The sequence below is a fragment of the Hemitrygon akajei genome, chromosome 23, assembly GCF_048418815.1.
Source record: "Hemitrygon akajei chromosome 23, sHemAka1.3, whole genome shotgun sequence".
Taxonomy (NCBI): Eukaryota; Metazoa; Chordata; class Chondrichthyes; order Myliobatiformes; family Dasyatidae; genus Hemitrygon; species Hemitrygon akajei.
Window position 1 is genome coordinate 53,343,728 of NC_133146.1, and position 20,808 is coordinate 53,364,535.

Genomic DNA, 20,808 nt, shown 5'->3' on the forward strand with positions numbered 1-20,808 from the left:
TTGGATTTCCAGTATCTGCATATTTTCTCATTTTTTAAAAACCAGATATTCATAAAATCAGTGACTTACTCTATTCTTTTTTTTTTACACCTGATAATAGTGCATTACAAACATGAGAAAATCTGAATAAAAAGATGGGGGAGAAGAGAAAGAGGTTAGCTGGAAGGTGATAGGTGAAGCCAGATTGGTGAGAAAGACCAAGGGCTGGAGAAGAAAAGATCCAATGGGAGAGAGGAGTGGACAATAGGGGAAAGGAAAGGTTAAGGGGACCCAGGTGAAGTAATAGGTAGGTGAGGTGAAAGGTCAGGGTGCGGAATAGAGGAAGGGGGTAGGGGAAATTTGTTCATCGGAAGGAGAAATTGATATTTGTACCATCTGATTGGAGGGTATCCAGAGAGAATATAAGGTGTTGCTCTTCCTCCCCGAGGGCGGCACAAGAAGAGATCATGGATCGACACACTGAAATGGGAATTAAAATGTTTGGCACTGGGAAGTCCAACTTGTGGCAGATGGTACGGAGGTGCTCAATGAAGCAGTTCTCCAAGTTACAATGGGTCTTATCAACGTAGAGGAGGCCGCATTGGGAGCACCAAACAGAACAGACCCCAGCAGATTCACAGGCGAAGGACTGTTTGGGGTGCATTAATCAAACTGTTGCAAGATGTTTTAGTAGAATTGAATGGCCTGGATGTTATGGTATGCAGTGAAAGGTTCTTTACAGTTGTTGAAGTGGAACATGGAATTCAGTCATGGTTTCCACTGTGAATTTGGTACCCAAGTTAACAGGCTGAGCAATTGTGTAAGCATCTTGAAATTAGAAGAGATGAATTGTTAACCTCAGCAGGTGGAAGATAGAATATCTAATTCAATGTCAAAAGGTGTAGATGCTGGATATGCATCTTTTAATCAATTCTTGATGTGAATACTCAACCCAGTATTAACTGCACATCCCCAACTGCCCTTGAGATAATATTCGTGAGATACTTTGTTTAATTCCTGCATCTAGTTCCAAAGGTACCCTCCTCTAGAAACAAAGTATTTCCAAATAAACAACCTACATATAACCTTGGAGATCTTAAAATTTCAATTTCAGGCCCCAACCTTTTTAATTTTAACAAACACTCAACTCAAATCAATTCCTTTTATATTCCATAATCTGATCACTATCTAGTGCAATTATCAGTTCAAAACTAATTATTCTCATTTACAAAAGGTGGCAATCTCAAAAGTGGTCCTTTATAAAGAGCAAACACGAGGAAAACTGCAGATGCCTCCAGGGCTGAGACCCTTCTGACAGCGCTTCTCCCTATAGATGCTGCCTGGCCTGCTGTGTTCTACCAGCATTTTGTGTGTGGTGTTCTTTATAAAGAGCAAGTAGTTTTCACATTTATATTCTTCAGTTTCAATGTAGTCAGCAGAGAATGTAGGAACAGCTTTCAGAAAGGAGCAGTGAAAGAACAAATTATTTTAAAGAAGGTAAAACAAGGAAACATGAAACCAAATTTGTTGACTGTACCTGGAAATCATATATTCTTTTACCAAATTGCACCCGCTGCTTTAAGTATGGGATGGTGTTATCAAAGCAACCCTGTGCCAACCCAAGCATCTGCAAACAACAGAATTAGAAACTAACATTAATGCTTAAAAGAACTAAAATTTAATACATTCATTTATTCAAAACATTCCTCTACACTACTGTTCAATAAAGAAACACTTAACAAATCTGTTTCTAGAAAAACAATGAAAATTGCTCATTTCTTCTGGGGTGAAAAGGCCAAAAGACCCCATCCAAGAATACCTAATGCTGTGAAAAGCCAGTACTGATCCTGCAAGTTCCCAACTACTCAGTCCATTTCCTAAATTGCTTTATTACTGTCACGTATGATGTACATTAAAAAATGTTCGGTATGCCATCCATACAGGTTATTTCATCACATTAGTAGTGCATTGAGGTAGTACGAGGGAAAGCAATAAAAGAATTAAGAATAAAGTGTTGCAGTTACAGAGAAAGTCAGTGGATAGACAATAAGGTGCAAGACCATAACGAGATAGATTATGAGATCAAGGGTCTGTTTTAATGTACAAGGGGACAGTTCGATTGTCTTCTTATAAGATCAGGATATAAGCTGTACTTGAGCCTGGTGGTAAGTGGTTTCAAGCTTTGGTATCTTCTGCCTGATGGAAGGGAGGAGAAAAGAATTGAGGGTGGGTGGTGTCTTTATGTTGACTGCTTTACTAAGGCAGTGACAAACGTAGTCAAACTAACAGAACAATTTGCATAGTAGACTTCCTAGCCAGCATTTGCTGCTCAGCTACCTCAGTATTTTACCCAGTGATAGGATTACTTCCCATCAATGCCATCAGGTACTTAGAAAATATATTTGCAATTGAAAAGGTATTCATGCATTGATTTACAAACCTGTGCAGCAATCCCAATCCTGCCTTCATTCAGCATTCCAATTGCATATTTGTAGCCATGACCTAGTTGGCCTAAAATATTACTTTCTGGAACCTGCAACACAGGTAAATATAAAAGATTCAATTTAGAGGAGAAAGTAAGTTAAGGAATACAAAAATCATATTTATAATAATGAATTGGATTTTATGGCATTTCCCATGTAAGTTGCACTGATATGAGATAGGAAGTGTAGTTAGGTGACAGATAGGTAAAGAATGAGCCATGTGGATTGTGAAATTATACATCACAACAAGGGCACTATTAATTATTTTTCATAATATAGTATTGAAATGGATGAGGGACTTCTGACATTATGCTCAATGGGTAACCAAGTTATTGACCTTAGTACCCAAACCCAAATATACAAAGTGGATAACAAACAGCATTCATATTCCCAAAATGATAGGAATCACTTTTTAAAAAAAACGGTTTTTAACTTTTAAATTCCTTTAATGAATCAAGAAAGATAGCATCCAAAATGTAGGGGGGTTATTCCATCTCCTAATTCAAGTACTGTTATTTGTTTTGATATTTTACACTCACAGTTTGGTGACTTGAGTACAGAGGTCTGTGTATAGCTTACAGTGTAATAATGCTGTGAAAGAATCTATAGTTGCTATATTGGCCTCATTATTCACCTCAGAGTAACAGCAAGCTTCTTCATCTTTCCCACTGAATTACCAAATTGTGCTGGTATAATGAGTATAAGACTGTGGTTGTTCATTATTCATTAATCCAAGTGGAGCTTCCGGCTGTTCCATTTTGTCCGGAAAGAAGCCAAATGCAGATAATGAAGAAAAGCAGAAACTGAAGAAGAGAAAAACTTAATGTCTGTCCTCCTCTGCACTTTATACTCAGTGGCAACTTGATTAGCTATCTCCTGTACCTAAATAAGGTGGTCACTGAATGTACATTCATGGTCTACTGCTGCTATAGCCCAAGAACCTCAAGGCTCGACATGTAGTTATTCTGCCCACCACTGTTGTAATGCATGATTATTTGAGTTACTGTTGCCTTCCTGCCAACTTGAACAAGTCTGGTTATTCTCCTCTGATCTCTCTCATTAACAAAGCATTTTGCCTGAAGAAAAATGCAGCTCACTGAATAGTTTTTGTTTCTCTGTAAACTCTAGAGACTATTGAGCGTGAAAATCCCAGTAGATCAGCAGTTTCTAAGGTATTCAAACCTGGCACCAATCAATCCATGGTCAACATCACTCAGATCACATTTCTTTCCCATTCTGATGTCTGGTCTGAACAACTGAATCACTTGACCATGTCTGCATTCTTTTATACATTGAGTTGCTGCAACAGATTGGTGGATTAGGTATTTACATTAACAAGTAGGTGTACGCAATAAAGTGGCCACTAAGTGTATACCTTCATAGCTTCTCCAAACATTTTGTTTAAAAATAAGTTTGGCCTCAGTTAAGGTCTCGTAAATTCATTCAGGATACGGGGCAAATCTTTACATTCTGCTAATGCAGGGTATCCACAAAGACGACAGTAATCTCCCTTCAAACTAAGAAAAGTACTGAAAACAGTAATTAAATACTTGAACAAGTTACACAATTATGCTCGTCTCATTTACTGTAAAAAGGTAAAAACTGTTTTGGAAAAACAATCAAACACTGGCATTTTAGATTGTAGTTAGAGGTAGAATGGGGTGGGGTTGCTTTCATAGGAGGCAACGGAGATAATAAACGTACATTTGGGACAATGAGTTCCAGCAAACTTTGGTGATGAATTCTGAAACCCAAAGGAGAATTTTAAAATAAATTTCAAGTGTAAGTGAATTTCAAATGTAATAAATTTCTTCTTACATTTCTAAGAACATTTCAATTATGAATTCAGCATAGCTCTTTGCAAACTAGCATTTTACTCACTAAACACTGAAATTAATTGTTGAAATGAGTACTTTGGTAAGTGTAAAGCTTCATATAAATCAATTATTGTCTCAGTGCTTCTCTTCAGCAATTAATTGAAGAATCTGCTCCAAATGTCAGTTACGGCATATGTGAAGGAACATGAGTAAATAATGTAACAGACCTCTGATCTCTACCAAATACCCCATTTTTCACACTTAAATTCTGGTCACCTTAAAACAGACAATGAAGTTAAGCAAGGGGTTGTATCATGGTCCAAGAACAGAAATCAAACCCAGAGTCTTAGAACATCAATCCCTGTTCGCCGTGAGTTTTGGGAATTATTACAATTATCTGAAGTTTCCTATTTTGAGAACTGGTCTTCAGGCACTATCCAGGTAAGCAACTGCCATCTAGGTAAGAGTTGTTACACATAATTTACAGATCTATTATATTACATTAAAGTACAAAGTTCTTAAGAGCTATTTGCATTACAAGTCAAAATTTTTCAATACTCAAGTTCTCCAATAGCTCACTTGATAATGAGGAGAATTAAATTTTAAGACAAGTAATGATAGTGCCATATTTAATATGAAAATTCAATGAGGAAAGAATTGGCGAAACTACTCAATCCCATAAACTAAGTAGCCATTACTGCTGAAGTCAATGAATGCATTGATGTCAAATGAACATACCATTTGCTTTTGTTATTTTTCAAATAGTTGCCAACAATAAGTAGGAAGGAATGGCCATTTAGTTAAGGTAGCAAGATAGGTGAATGGTAATCATAGAGCCATTTCTACACCAAAAGTCAATCCTTCAGTCAGAGAGAAATTTGTAAACAACTCTTATACCTAATATTACTGTGACCATTAAATATGCATTTATAAAATATATACCTTGACATTGTCAAAATTGATGGCACAGGTAGATGATGCACGAATCCCAAGCTTATTTTCTTTCTTCCCTACTTGGAGACCTTCAGTATCTTTATCCACTATGAAGCACGTGATTCCTTTATATCCCTGTGAAAACAGGAACTTAATTTTATCCATCAATTTCCAGTATTTATTGACATTCAGATCTTACTAGCTTTCAATTGGTTTCTAATTCACTCCCACAGAACGGAGCTGAAATTTGCTAGGAAATCCCAGGTGCTTTCAGCCGATTTATCCCTCATCAGTACTGGCAAATTCAGGATTTCAAAGCAAATGTAAAAGTCCCAAACTTAAGGGTTAAACTTTAATGATAATTTCCTAGCCCTTCCACCAAACAAACTGTAGAGAAGCCATCACAAAATTAATTGCTAATGGTGTGTGTCAACGTGATCATACCAGGCATCATACATCTAATGATTAGCTTCAAATTGATGTAGTAAAGAATCCAAACATCCAAAGACAAAAAAAAAACAAATATGGGTGAAAACCATAATGTCACAACTATGCGTATAAGAAAAGTCACTACTTTCAAATTTCAGTAAAAGCACCAGGGAGATGAAGAATTGTAAGGCACTGCAATACTATGGCACCCCACACTGAATGTTCTCATATGAGCCATTGCTGTTGAAGTGAGAATAGTGAAATCTTTTTAGTGTTAAGCTTAGTGCTATGTTCAAACATGCAAACAAAATGAAGATGTCATTTTATATCATGCAAGAATATTACCAAATAAAATTGACTTGCAATTACTAACTTCTGCTGTCTAAATATCGCAGGTTGTATTAATTCATCTTTTGCACAATCTCAAGTTATCCTGTTCTAAAGCAGAAACTTTGAAATGATTTTGATAAAATTCTTCACTAAAATTTAGTTCTTGCTCATTAAGCTCTGAATGCAAGTTGAGTATGACTGAAGCTACTTGTAATTGCAACAATATTTACTTTGATCTTTAAATATTGCACTCGCCACCATAATGAAAAAGTATTTAAATATGTTAAAACAACTATAATAGATATAAACTTTATATTAATAAGGTGACAGATCAAGCAGCAAACTATGGGTCAGTTACTGGTTGCATTACAGCCTAGTATAGAAACACCAAAGTCCTTGAATGGAAAATCCTACAAAAAGTAGTGGATATGGCCCAGTCCATCATGGGTGAAACCCTCGCAACCACTGAGCACACCCACGTGGAATGTTGGCACAGGAAAGCAGCATCCATCATCAAGGGCCCCCACCACACAGCACATGCTCGCTTCTCACTACTGCCATCAGGAAGGAGATACAGGAGCCTTGGGACTCACACCACCAGGATCAGGAACAGTTACTACCCCTCAATCATCAGGCTCTTGAACCAGAGGAGATAACTTCACTTACCTCATCACTGAACTGTTCCCACAACCTATGGACTCACTTTCAAGGGCTCTTCATCTCTGGTTCTTTGTATTTATTGCTTAATTTTATTATTTTCTTTTTACCCCCTTACTTTTTGTATTTGCAATTTGTTTTCTTTTGCACATTGGTTGTTTGTCCATCTTGTTAGGTGTGGTCTTTGATTGATTCTATTGTGTTTCTCTTACTTACTGTGAAGGCTTGCAAGAAAATGCATCTCACAGTTGTAAATGGTGACATTTATGTACTTTGATAATAAATTAACTTTGAACTTTTAACTTTGTTACATCATAAACACTGCCAAGAATATGGTGAAGCAGGACAGCATTTAAAGCTTACAGAATAGTGAACTCAACAAATTAATTAAGAATGTGGTGTATGAAACAGGCTAATAACCACAAACAGAATGAGTACATTGAATCTACTAAGTGTTATGAGTGATGAACAGACCTGATGGACAATGGGGTACAGAGTTAACCATTTCCCCTCCTGAGAACCATGAACTATTACTGTTGCTATGCTGACCATGAGAAAGAGAGACGGAAAAACAAGCAAGAACATCGGCGACAGATAAGAGAGAGAGGGAAATTGCTGATTAACCGTATTGTGACTCCTGTTTTTTGAATTATTTACTGTTTCGCTGCAAGACAATAGTTTGCTCATAAACATTCCTCAGTGGACTGAAGGAGTGGCCTTATTTGATGGACACAGTCATTCAGGAGTGATGGATAGCTGAGTCCCTGTTAGTAGGGATAAAAAGACAGGTCTGGAGAGACACCCTTCAGACACACCAGTGGACACTGATTGAGTGTTGGAACCCACAAGAAAGGTGGGGGCTTCGAAGACCGAACCAGGAGGTTGGTCATTAAGGCTATCAGTGTAAAAGCAGGGACGGTGGGGACTTGTGTGTGTGTCCACTCATGCCAGAGTGATGAGTCCACCACAGAAGAACGGTCTAGCAGAAAGACGGAGAGGTCATAACTGAATGACCACACCGATACGACGGATTAAAAAAGCAAAGGAAGGTTTGCCTGACTGTAGCTGTTACATCTCGCTTGCTCGCTCTCTCTCTCTCTCTCCAACAAAACAACTATAAAACAACTATAACTACAAACAACTACAACTAAAAACAACTATAAACAACTACAAACAACTACAAACAACTATAACTAAAAACAACTACAAAACAACTATAACTACATCAGCACTCATGAACTGAACTGAACTTTATACTTTTCTATGACAATTTATTTACCCCTAGACATCGATAGAGCTTGTTTATTATTGATTATTATTATTCCTACACTTTTAGGTTTATTACTGCTAACTTGTTTTATATGTATATTTGCATTATTGATATGGTTTTGCTTATTTTTATTAATAAACACCTTTAGTTTGGTACCACCAGACTCCAACGAATTCTTCTTTCTCTGCTGGTTAGACACCCAGTTACGGGGTATGTAACATAAGAAAATACCAAAGAAGTACGAGACCTGAGAACTAAAGTGTGGGGGCGTGTGAGGGCATGCCTTATTTGCCGGTCAAAAGCCGCTTCCTTCATGCTGGGCATTGATTGGTTCATTTAAAGCCTGCAATGCTCTTTTCCCATTGATTGGCTTGTGCACCACGGTGCCCATTTTGGGGCTACAAGAGCAGCACATGCTAGAGGTCTGCTTTCTTTTGCTCCTGCCATCCATAGGGCCTGCTTCAGGCTGAAGTCGTGACCAGTGCTGAAGGTCCATTGAGAAAGAGCGTTGTAGATGTAAATGAGCCCCTTGCGTTGGTATAGTTAAGTATCCATTCATAGCAAGCTTAGTTCTTTGGTTTTATAATTCAGGGAGATTTAGCAGCACATCTGTTCAATTAAAGAGCAACTGAATGTACAATATAGTGGTCTTGGGTAGATTAGACAAATGCTTGTTTAGCTAGGTGCCTGGTTTATTGTTTCACTGTTCATTTCTAAATAAATAATTAAAATACCCATTCTTAAATATGTGTCTTCCGTTTCACTCATTGGATCCTCGAGCCTGCCCTCAAACATTACAAACAGCGGCAGAATACAGATTAAGAAATAGGAAAGTGAAATATCCATAGGATTGTTGCATCGACACAGAAGGCATTTCTGGTAGAATAAGAGACAATTCTCACAAAGGTCTCAGACAAGAAAATTCTGATTGATAAGGAATAGCTCAATGCACAAAATAAGAAATGGGGCTATTAATGAAAAAATATTTTACCAAAGTAATGAAGGGCAATATAGCTAAACAGTTTGTTAATTAGCAAAGAGAAAAAAATCTTACAGAAGATGAGCATGAGAAGGAGGATTGACAGAGTAAGAGGGAGTACAAGCACACCAGGAAGAGAACCTCAAGGCAACAGGGACAAAGGAGACCACAACATGAACACCTTGGGGGAGATTAACTCTCCAGGGTTGAGGAAAAGGTTGTGATGAGTTTTGTCAAGAATAGTTTCTTTGTATTGGATGCAAATTACTTAATAAAAATGTTATGATTATTCTTCCGCTTTAAGCTGTCGCTAACTACTGGTTTGAGCGGCAACTTGCTAGTGCCCAATGAAATTTAAAAAAAACTAAATTCTTTGTTATAGACACTTTAGCTAGTAAACAATTGCTACAAATAATGGCCTGTGGCTTCCCTGTCGGAGTTGAGCTGAATTGCGTGTATGATCGGGTGTTTTTGCAGTGTGACTGGCGTTGCACTGGGGCAGGATGGTTGCAGCATGTCCAGAATGGACTTGGAAGCAAGTCAATGTGGTGAAGCAGAGGTGAGGCGTGGAAAGATCCAAGGTTTGATTGATTTAAGAGCCAAGCCAAATTGGAACAGTTGGGCACTGGCCTTTTTAAGCCCGGGGGTAAGGAGCATCCCGAGGTTTGGACAATTTAAGCTCTGGGCTAGACTGAAATGGTCGGGGTGTCAGGGTCAGAGATGAGAGACCGTCTCGCTGCTCCATGGGGTTTTGTCAACTCAGTGCTGAAATGAACCCTTCCGATTTGGCATCAGTGAACTTCTGAATTGGCTGCAGTGATGCCTAGCATTGTGAACTCCAGTTCAGAATGCTTTTTGCTTTACTGTTTGCACAACTTATTTTATTCTTCTTCTCTGCACATCAGAATCAGATTTATCATCAATGGCACGTGTCGTGAAATTTGTTAACTTAGCAGCAGCAGCTCAATGCAATACATAATATAGAAGAAAAATAATAAGTAAATCAATGACAGTATACATATATTGAATAGATTAAAAATTGAGCAAAAAAACAGAAATAATATATTTAAAAAAGTGAGGTAGTGTTCACAGGTTCAATGTTCATTTAGGAATCCGATGGCAGAGGGGAAGAAGCTCCTCTTTCATTTTTTAATGGGTTCTATGTTTTATGACTGCCTACAAGTAGATGAAACTCAAGGTTGTATAAACTATTCATACTTTGATAATAAATGTACTTTGAACTTTGAAACAATATTACTGTACACATATTTATTCAAATGAAAATTCTAAACATTTGTATAGTTTCCTGAATCCTTCACAGTAAAAACATTAGATCTGATACTTACATCTGAGGGGTTTGCATTTGCCATAACTAGAAATACTCCAGCAAAATCAGCATTACTAATCCACATCTTGGAGCCATTGATAACGTAGTAATCTTTATGCTTCTCAGCATTAGTTTTCAAAGAGAATGCATCACTTCCAGAATCAACTTCTGAAAGACAGAAACTGCCAACCTAAAAATATTGAAAGTGGTTATTAAAGATTATATGTTTTATGGATAGTAACATTGCTACTACTGTAATCTTAAATAAATAACCAATAGCAGGCAAGACAAATGTCTCAAACACCCTCTATAACATGAGATCACTCAGGCACTTACTGAAACGAATCAAATTTGCAACCATATAATTTTCATGTCAGAGCACACGTGATGACACAATTGCCTGCAAGCTTAGTAGCTATCCTTGGCAGCATCTCACAATAGTACATCAAGTCTCCCCTTCCAAAAATTTCATCCATTGAGAACGCTGCCCATCTTGATTCTGAACCACTCACCAATGACCAAACTTCCCCAATCTCCCCCAAGACCAGCTGCTGTTTGGGCTTGTGGCTGCTAATCTCCCAAATCCAGCCTAGGAAAATACCTGCAGGCTGGCTGAAAGAAATTGCAATAGCTGATCTTCTGTAACCAATTAATTGGAAATCCAGTTGGTGCACCCAAACGGATGAAGAAAAATTTCAGGATTAAATTTTGTCTGTCATGGAACGAGCAATGAAAATTAATTTTATTTAATCTTCAAATCACTGCCAATTTTTCATAAACTAATATTACACTGCATATTTATCACTACAATAATGCAAATTTGCATTGTCCAATCAAACATTGACTTATTTCTCATGCACAGTATAATGGCAGCAAACTTTCTTCAAATAACTGCATTGATTGCTTCAGTTTTTTGCCTACCACAATCCAAAGATGTACTGGGCAAGTTAATTGGTCATTGTAAATTGTCCTGTGATTTGATTAGGGTTAATTGGGTTTGTTGGGGGTTGCTGGGGCGAACCGGCTCGAAGGGCTGAGAGGGCCTACTGTGCGCTGTATCGGTAAAAAAGTAAATTAAATAATAGAATACAACTAATTATTTTGCTGGCTATCCTTAAAAAATTGTACTAGGATGGAGGAGGAAAAAAATGCATGGTTACTATATCTTGGTAGAACCTTAAGAGTGCTTTAGAGCATTTTAGATCACTGAAAGCTGTTTTATAATTCTGGGCATTTAATCAAGCCAACGTTTCAGATGTAGTTATCTTTCAAGTACAAAAAAAACAAAGAGTTCTAAAGTTTCCATTCACAGCTCACCATATCTTTGGCAAGTCGAGGTAGATATTTTCTTTTTTGTTCTTCAGTGCCACATTTCATTAATAATGTGTTGATCAAGGTGTTCTGTATGTCGCAAAGGACTGCCACTGAGGGGTCCACCTTGGCCAACTCTTCAATGACGAGGATAGAGGAAAAGAAGGTTGATTCTGATCCACCATATTTTTCCTGAATTTCAATTCCCATCAACTAAAAACAAAGAAGAATCATAAATAAGAAACAATTCAAAAAATTATGTCACATTTGGTAAATTAAGTTCCACTAAATGAAAACCCAACACTTTCACTTCCATTTTGCAACAGGCCTGATGAACATGGATAAATAAATGACTGCATACAAAATCAGTGACAATGTTTCTATAAAATCAGAACATCTAAAGAAAATAGATTTTTTGTGACATTAAGATTGTATTTTAGAGAAAAATGAATAATTATGCTAGTAAGGGGAGTGCAATTAAATAAATAAGAGTGCTTAGAGCAGGAAAAGAATTTCAAGAGATGCACATATTTGCTATATCAAGGGTCCGTGTGTGTTAGAGGATATCAGAACCACTTATTTGTGAATGGAGTTCTTGACTCTATTTTAGGAATTATAAAAGTGCTGATGGTAAATAAAAGAATAGTAAAACTACACAGCAGGTGTCAGGCATGTAAAGATATCCTAGAGGCATGGGAAAGCAAATGCCAGCTGGTAATCTGTTTAAAATGCGACACTATTCACAGTGCCGCACAAATGAAACAGCATGAAAAACACTAGTCATAGCTTGATGGTAACTTGCAATTTTTCAGCTTTCTTCAAATAGTAACTAGAGTCAAGATCCTGACCAGAGACAGAAAAAGAGAGCAAAATGTAAGAATGGAATCACTAATAACTAACTGAAAATGAGAGTGAACAAGTATTTTGTTTGTAATCAAAAAATTATGAACAACCATGGCAGGATTTTCTGAGAGTGTGAAGATGGGAAAACAAGAGGGCTTCCACCTAAACATTAAGGATCAGGGCCTGGGATACTGAGGAAGATGTGAGAGAAACTGGGGGCTTTCAAAGCTATTTGGGAACTTGGTCGGTCTATGATCAGAGGGAATGAAGATAGAGAGACAACTTGGTGAAGTGGGATGGGTGGAGGCAGGTGAGAGATTAAGCCCTTGTGAGAAATAGGATTGTTTGAGTGGTGTGGTGGTGAGGAGAGGTTGGGAAATTAAGTCCAAATCCAAGTATATGACGCTTGATCTTCCAGAGTCTAAATCCAAAGTTCACAGTATTGTTACTTTGTTGTCCCAAGAACACCAGATGATAAAGGCACTGGAAATTATATTGTGTGTGCAAAGGTGAATTCTTTGAAGACACACTGGCTAAATCTCAGGAGTGAAATGAAATGACTTCTGAGTGGATAAAGGCAATTTTCAATGATGAAATGCTGAAAAACACAAGCATCATGCATTCGAATTTTTAGGCCTTAAATGTTTTGAAACATAATACCTATTTCTCCACCATTAATGAGGAAATCAATCAAAGGCAGGCGTGACCACTTATGGCTATTTTTGTCTTTATCTGTGCAACATTAGTAAAATGACTCAATGTAGAAAAATTAAGAATCTTACATTTTTGTTACATACAACAACTGGTGATGGCTTAAAAATAAAGTATTAATCTAGCACAACAGTTTTAAATTCTGATAGGTTTGGAGGAAAGTAAATATAAATTGTCACTTTGGCATCAATTATAACTTGCAATAAGTATGAATAAATAAGGTGAGTTAATAAAAATTGTTCTCTTTTTCAAATCATAGACAGATCTTATTAATTTGGACATGGCTATCTATATTCTAGAAACAGCAAAAGAGATGAATGAAAGAAGTTACTCCTTCCAGAGATATGTTAGTGATATCTTTCATGGTTCCCCAACCTTTCAGTCAAATCTTAATTTAACATCTTAACCAGAAGAGCACATTTCTAACAATTCAACATGTTTAGCACTGTAAGGAAATATAAAGATAGATATAGGCTCAGAAAATTCTTAGAATGAACCTTGAAATCTTTCTTGTTCATCAAAAGGTGAGAGGTTACAAACGGCCAAACTAAATAGTCATATTTATAAGTCAGCTTTAAAACATTTTTCCTACACAACTCTGCATTTTCTGTATTTGTTCAATAATTCCCTTTGTAACAAACTGAACTTTGCTAATTATAACAGTTGAGGAGAGCAGTGCTCATTGTTACTATAGAGTACCGTAGGTAGAACAACTTCAGATAACTGCACAATGACCATGACAAATAAGCTGTGAGAGGATACCCTCTACTTTACAGTCTATTATTTCAGTGGACTTTGCTGAAAAACTCCCAACACTAAGTGTTCTATCAAGCCTCTGTTGTCAGAAGCTTACATTAAAATCCTTCCCTCTGAAAAATATTTTCAAATTTCATTCCCTTCAGAGTTGCAAATGTAGAGATTGCGTTGAAAGTAGATGTTTTATGCTACAAATTCACTTGACAATTAGACTATTCCAATTTATTTCAACAGAATGTTGACAATTTGAAAAGGTTATAAATTTCTCAAATGTGTATCAAATGTAGAGCTCTTAAAAGCAAAAGTGCAATATGCTTCAACCCAAACTAAAGACTTACAATGTAAGAATAATACTATGTCTAGTTTAACAAAAACATGTTTGGACACAGATATTTTCATTGAATTGAGAAGTTGCGAGAGTTTCTTTAAACAATTAGTGTAGAATTAGTGCAAAAAGATTGGTGATGTTTATCAGAGGGCCTGTTTCCATGTTGTATCTCTCTATGAATCCATGGCCTGTTAATTTCCATATGGAAGAGTTGCTTACTTACTTCACCGAGGATCCTTACTATCCAAGGTTAAATTATATGTATTGTATAAAACTGATAAAAGGAGCTTTGCTCAGTGTTCAGAGAATTGTACTTTCTCCCCAACACTTTAATTGCAGTTAAGCAGCTTGACCAGGTACATAACTAATTTGTGTAATGTACGTACAAGAAAGAAACCAGTAATTTGTCCACATGACAAATATGTAGAGTGTAAAAACAAACTTCAAATTTTTAAACCATTAGAGTGGATGTGCATACCTCTAGTCCATACTGGACTAAACATACCTTTCTGAGAAACTGATGATTAGCTATATAATTTAATACTGTTTTAGCTAATTTAAAGATAGACAAAAAGCAACAATTTACCAAATTATGTGCAAAGTTTTGGCACTGAAAAAAATTCTAAACACAATCATCTGAAGCATACAGTTAATATCCATGACCTTTGGAGTTTTGGTACAGAGTAACAAACATAAGACTTCGCCAATAAAATATTACTAACCCCTTGTTCAAACAATCCTGCAATGACAGATTCATCCATGTGAGACTGCTCATCCATTTTGTGCACCAGTGGTGATATTCGCTCCTGAGCAAACTTCGCAACTAAAAAAAATTCAAAGTTGTCAGAAAGAAAAAATTATACTTCACCCCACTGAAAAAGTAAAGATACTGAAATAAAGTATACAATATTTTTCATAGTTTACAGTTAGGAATTTATATCATCCATTTCTTTTTGACGTTCTTATCTATTCATCAGAGTGATGGATCCCACCAGCAGGAGTGACATTTTTCTACTCTACACAGTGTTAGTATCATGTATTCAGAGGTTGATATAGCACCTAAACCAGAAAAGAAATATCTTCGATAATATCTGAAGCAAGCAACTGAGGTCTGATAGATCTTAATTCCTACTCTCTTCTTACAGTACATTATAAAAAGGTAATTAACTCAAAACCTGGATTTAAAAATAAGGAAAAATATACACTGAAATAACAACCAAAACAGATCAAACATGTCCATACAGCTAACCTCTCAGAATGAACCAGGATTACAATTTGAAAGATACCTTTAAATAGACTTGATCACAGAACGAAATTTTACTGATTTTATCTCCTGTTAAAACTCTACCTGCTCTAGTTTTCACCTCAAAATGCAAAGGACAGAATAAGATATTTGCAGTTATATGGAGAATAAACTATTCCAAATGGTCATAGAAAGGAATTGCAAATTTTACAAAAGGGCAAACCATTAAAAAAAAAACTACACATTATTCATTGTCTAGATCCTCTTCTTAATAATAGCAATGCCAGATTGTCACACAATGAAATCTGCTAATATAATACAACAGAATTATATGCAGGGTACAATCAGTACTCATCATTAACTATTATATTTGCCATTACTTGATCAGTATTTTGGTTCACATGAACATAATGATCTGGAAAACAGCAAGAGGTTAGTTATTATTGACAAAATTAATTACTGGCATCTGAATACTTAGTTAGTTGAAGAAATCCAAAGTTGCTATTCAGTTTGGTCTAATCCTTGAAAATATTCATGTGCTCTCACCCCAACTAAATGTTGTCCATTCATTATAAGTCCACTAGTAAATCAACTTGCTTTAGTGTGAACAAACAATTGTAGCTCATACTAAACCCCATCTTATCTTCCATAACACAAGTTTATCTTGGATCCACCATCCACCAGTTGAATTTCGAACACACTGTCATTGTTATATGTAAAATATCGATTAAAAAAGTTAAACAAATCACAGCCTTTGTTTCTTAAAATGTCCCATTTTTTCCTTCATGTCTTTTTCTTGTGCTATTAATTTCTAGTTATTCTTCTTTATTTCTAACATCATCATCATTATGTGCCATGTCACATGACATGAGCAATCCTGGTCTTTCCACAACCATGATTGTGCTTGGCAAATTTTCTACATAGGTGGTTTGCCATTGCCCTTTTCTGGGCAGTGTTTTTACAAGACAGGTGACTCCAGCCATTATCAATACTCTTCAGAGATTGTCTGCCTGACGTCAGTGGTTGCATAACCAAGACTTGTGATATGCACCAGCTGTTCATACCACCACCCACCATCTGCTCCCATGGCTTCATGTGACCCTGATTTGGTGGGGGGGGGGGGGGGGTGGTAGGGCTAAGCAGGTGCTACACCTTGCCCAAGGATGACCTGCAACCTAGCGGAGGGAAGGAGTACCTTACACCTCCTTTGGTAGAAACATACCTCCACCCTGCTACCCATAATTTCTAATATTTCTTCTAATTTAGTTTGTTTCTAGTTACTTCCCATAAGTGTTTCTTACTAAACGTGTCAGTAAAATGGAAGAAATGCATAAAAACAGTAAGACAGATTTAAGATTGATTTTGGTGTTGGATGGTGGTAATTGTTGAAGAGGGTTCCCACTCGGTCCTAATAATGAACACAAGCAGGTAACTGAAAACAAAATCTTTTGGGGAAAAAAGGTGACGAGTGACAAGATGATCAAAAAGACTGTGTATGTGTTTTCTCCAATATCAAACCGAAATAACAATATTAAAATAAATGAATCAGGATATACCCCAACTCGCTCTTCCTTCACTGCTACCTCGCCGTATCCACTGTATATTTACTACTGGAATTAAAGATTAGAGTTATAGAGTCATAGAGCAATTCTGTGCAGATATAGGCTCGCAGCCCAACAAATCCAAGTGCCCACCAGCTAGTCCAAACTTCCATCCTTGCATGGATGTTGGTGTGAACTGTGTGGAGATGCCAGGGTAGAAATATTAGGACTGTATTGTAAGTAGCTGATAGGTGGTGTCATACCCATCCCCTCTGTTCAGGGATGGGTTTTCCAGTTGACAAAGATGGCTTCTTTAACCCCTCGTTCAAACTACCTGTCCAAAATATGCACTTTGTTATCAAAGGAGTGTCCTTTGTCTTTTAGGTGTAGATATACAGCTGAGTCTTGACCTGAGGAGTTAGCCCTCCCATGTTGGGCCATCCTTTCATGTAAAGATAAGACTAATGACCATCTCATTGCCTCTACAACTCTTAGTGACCCTTATATAACTGCTACACCTTGAAACAACTCAGTGTTTATAAGCTGGAAAACTACCCATCATGGATTAGAACTCAAGAGGCCACTTGGATGAGTGGCAAAATGTCTTTTAGACAATACAGCAAGCCCAGTTGCCTGATTTACTGCTGCTTGATATACAATGACCTGGCTGACTGAGAACTTCCATAGACAGGTAACTATAAAACCACTTGGGATTTTCCTTAACCTTACCTGTAGGATCCAGTTCATTCCCTCTATTTGCTCTCCCGATTTTCCTCAGAAGCATTCTTAATCTTTTTCCAGTCATTAAAAGATTCACCTGCCCCATTTCTCCTAAGTCTGAAACTATAGATAATTTATCCAGTCTGAGTCATTGGTATCAGTTATACCCAGATCATTTGCAAGGTGTAGTTAATTGGATGAGCTTAACCTAACTAACCAGAATTTCAATGTCCATCATCAGTCAAGATTCCCTAAGATTCCTAGATTTATCCTTTACCCTAACAGGAACATGCTGCTCCTGGACACTTGCTACCACTCTCTTAAAATCCTCCCATGCCTTTAGTTCCTTTCCTTTCAAATACACCCACCACAGAAAAATACAGATCCTGCTTAATTTCCCCCCCCCCAAATTAGCCCTGCTTCAGTTTAGGGCACTAACCTGTTGAACTGTTTATCTTTTTCCCATCACTATCTTAAAACAAAGAGAATGATGGTCACCAGGGCAAAAATATTCCATGAGACTTCCACTTGAGTTTCTTCTGTCTCTTTACAGAAGTTTCTTGGGTATTATATTATTTGAATAGGGACTATCAGATTAGTTAACTCTTATCTACAAAATCTGAATGGTATTTATTGCAAACTGATAGAAAAAGAACAGAGCACGTTGGCTTTCTTTTGCCTTTTGTTCTTTTCCTGCTTTCACCTTCTCTTGCTACTGGGCTCTTATTTTCACTACTCTTCTTTCCCAATCCCTTTGTCCTTAGCTCTTCATAAATGATCGTAAGCAGTGATTTTTTTGTGCCTCATTCTTGAATTCTGAAGAACCTCAAATCAACAACATCAGCATCCAACACATCCTAACTAGTCCCTTAACAATCTGGGTGGCGCAGTCGAAGCTGGGGAAATTTAAGTCTCCCAATAATACAATTCTAATATCCTTATCACCAAAGGCAATTTCCCTATACAACTGCTGCTCAAGTTCCCGCTGACTATTTTGGGGTCTGTTATGCAGTCCTTCTGGAATGGCCACCCCCTTGTTACTTCTAAGTTCTACACAAAAAGTCTTGTTCAAGAATGTCAGCTTTAAGTACTGCTGTTACATCCATCCTTATCAAAAAGGCTACACCTTCTCCTTGCTTACCTGTACCTCTATCACACCTATAGCATCTGTATCCTAGTACATTGAGCTGTCAGACCTGCCCTTCACTCAGCCATGTTTCTGTTATGGCTAAAACATTGCAGTCTTCAGTGCCAATCCATGCTCTGAGTTATCCTGGGTTTACTGAAAACTTGACAAAATTTGAAAGCAGGATTTTATTTTCTTTCTGCAGGGATCATTCTCTGCGATTCACTTGTCCATTTTTCCCTCTCCACTGATCTCCCTCCTGGTACTTATTCCTGCAAATAGCACAAGTGCTATACTTGCCTCTTCACCTCCTCCCTCACTGACATTTAAGACCAAAATTGTCCATCCAAGGTGAGGCAACAACTCACCTGAAAGTCTACTGGGGTTATCTACTGTATCCAGTGTTCCCAGTGCAGTTTCCTCTACACAATCACACCCAACATATACTGGAGGACTATAACAGGGAGGAATTCCAGGTGGCCAACCAGTTTAATTCCACTCCCCATTCCCAATCTGACTTGTTGCCCCATGGCCTCTATTAGTACTAAGATGAGGGCACTCTCAGACAATACATATTCCGTCTCTGGTTAGCCTCCATCTTGATGGCATGAACAGTGATTGCTCCAACTTCCCATAATTTCTCCCCCCCCACCCACCCACTACTCTCCTTTTCCACTGTCCATTCTGGTTCCATTCTCTTCTCCTACCTACCATCTCCCTCTGGTGTCCTCCTCTGTCCATGATCCTTAAAGATGGATGCTGCTTTTTAAAGACATCAGCTTTTGAATATGTCCTTGAAGCTGAGAAGGTTAGTGTCCATGATGGCTGGCTGAGTTTACAACTTCCTGCAGCTTTTTCTGACCTGTGCACTGGCCCCTCCATACCAGATGGTGATGTAACCAGTTAGGATGCTCTCCACCGTACATCTGTAGAACTTTGCTAGTCTTTGGTGGCATACCAAAATCTCCTCAAACTCCTAATAAAATATAGCCGCTGTTGTGCCTTCTTTATAACTTTATCGATATGTTGGGCCCAGGATAGATCCTCACTGATGTAGACATGCAGGAACTTGAAACTGCTCACCCTTTCCACTGCTGATCCCTCAAGGAGGACTGGTATGTGTTCCCTCAACTTCCCCTTCCTGAAGTCCACAATCAATTCCTCGGCCTTACTGACATTGAGTGCAAGGTTGTCGTTGCCGCACCAGTCAATGAAGGCAAAAGTAGAACAGATGCTATACACTATAGCATTTTCTTTTCAATTAATTTCAAACTACATACAGGGTTTAATAAAGAGTGGAAATCCAACTACCACAGATGAAAACATTCCAACTGACCTTACATGAGGCTGCTTAACAAGATAAAATCCAGTGGTGTTACAGGAAGGATACGGGAATGGATAGAGGAATGGCTGACAGGCAGGAGGCAGCGAGTGGGAATAAAGGGGGCCTTTTCTGATTGGCTGCCAGTGTCTGGTGGTGTTCCTCTGGGATCAGTATTGGGACTGCTACTTTTCACATTGTTTGTCAATGATTTAGATAGTGGAATTGACAGCTTTCTGGCAAAGTTTGCAGATGATACAAAGATAGGTGGAGGGGTAGGTAGTGCTGAGGAAGCAATGCGATTGCAGCAGGACTCAGACAAACTGGAAAAATGGGGAAAACGTGGCAGATGGAATACAATGTTGGGAAATGTATGACAATACATTTTGGTAAAAGGAACAATAGTGCAGACTATTATCTAAATGGGGGGAAATTCAAGCATCAGAGGTGCAAAGGGACTTAGCAGTGTTTGTGCAAGACTCCAAGAAGGTTAATTCACAGGTTGTCTGTGGTAGAAAAGGCAAATGGAATGTTGACATTTATTTCAAGGGCATTAGAATAAAAAAACAAGGCGATAATGCTAAAGCTTTATAAGACACTAATCTGGCTACACTTGGAGTCTTGTCACCAGTTTTGGGCCCCTTATCTCAAAAAGGACGTATTGTCATTGGAGAGAGTCCAGAGGTTCACAAGGATGATTCTGG

The 20,808-nt window shown here is 37.7% G+C and overlaps 1 protein-coding gene across 2 annotated transcripts in view; it reads right to left on the bottom strand.

The window, feature by feature from the left end:
* acadsb (acyl-CoA dehydrogenase short/branched chain) overlaps positions 1 to 20,808 on the bottom strand; it is a 33,044-nt gene that overhangs the window by 2,452 nt on the left and 9,784 nt on the right. For both annotated transcript variants that reach the window (XM_073027641.1, XM_073027642.1), the window contains 6 exons: positions 14,876 to 14,976; positions 11,522 to 11,728; positions 10,224 to 10,394; positions 5,222 to 5,347; positions 2,420 to 2,512; positions 1,517 to 1,606 (listed from right to left, as the gene is read on the bottom strand). In XM_073027641.1, the coding sequence (XP_072883742.1) occupies positions 1,517 to 1,606; positions 2,420 to 2,512; positions 5,222 to 5,347; positions 10,224 to 10,394; positions 11,522 to 11,728; positions 14,876 to 14,976 (788 nt within the window). The remainder of the gene's footprint in view (positions 1 to 1,516; positions 1,607 to 2,419; positions 2,513 to 5,221; positions 5,348 to 10,223; positions 10,395 to 11,521; positions 11,729 to 14,875; positions 14,977 to 20,808) is intronic.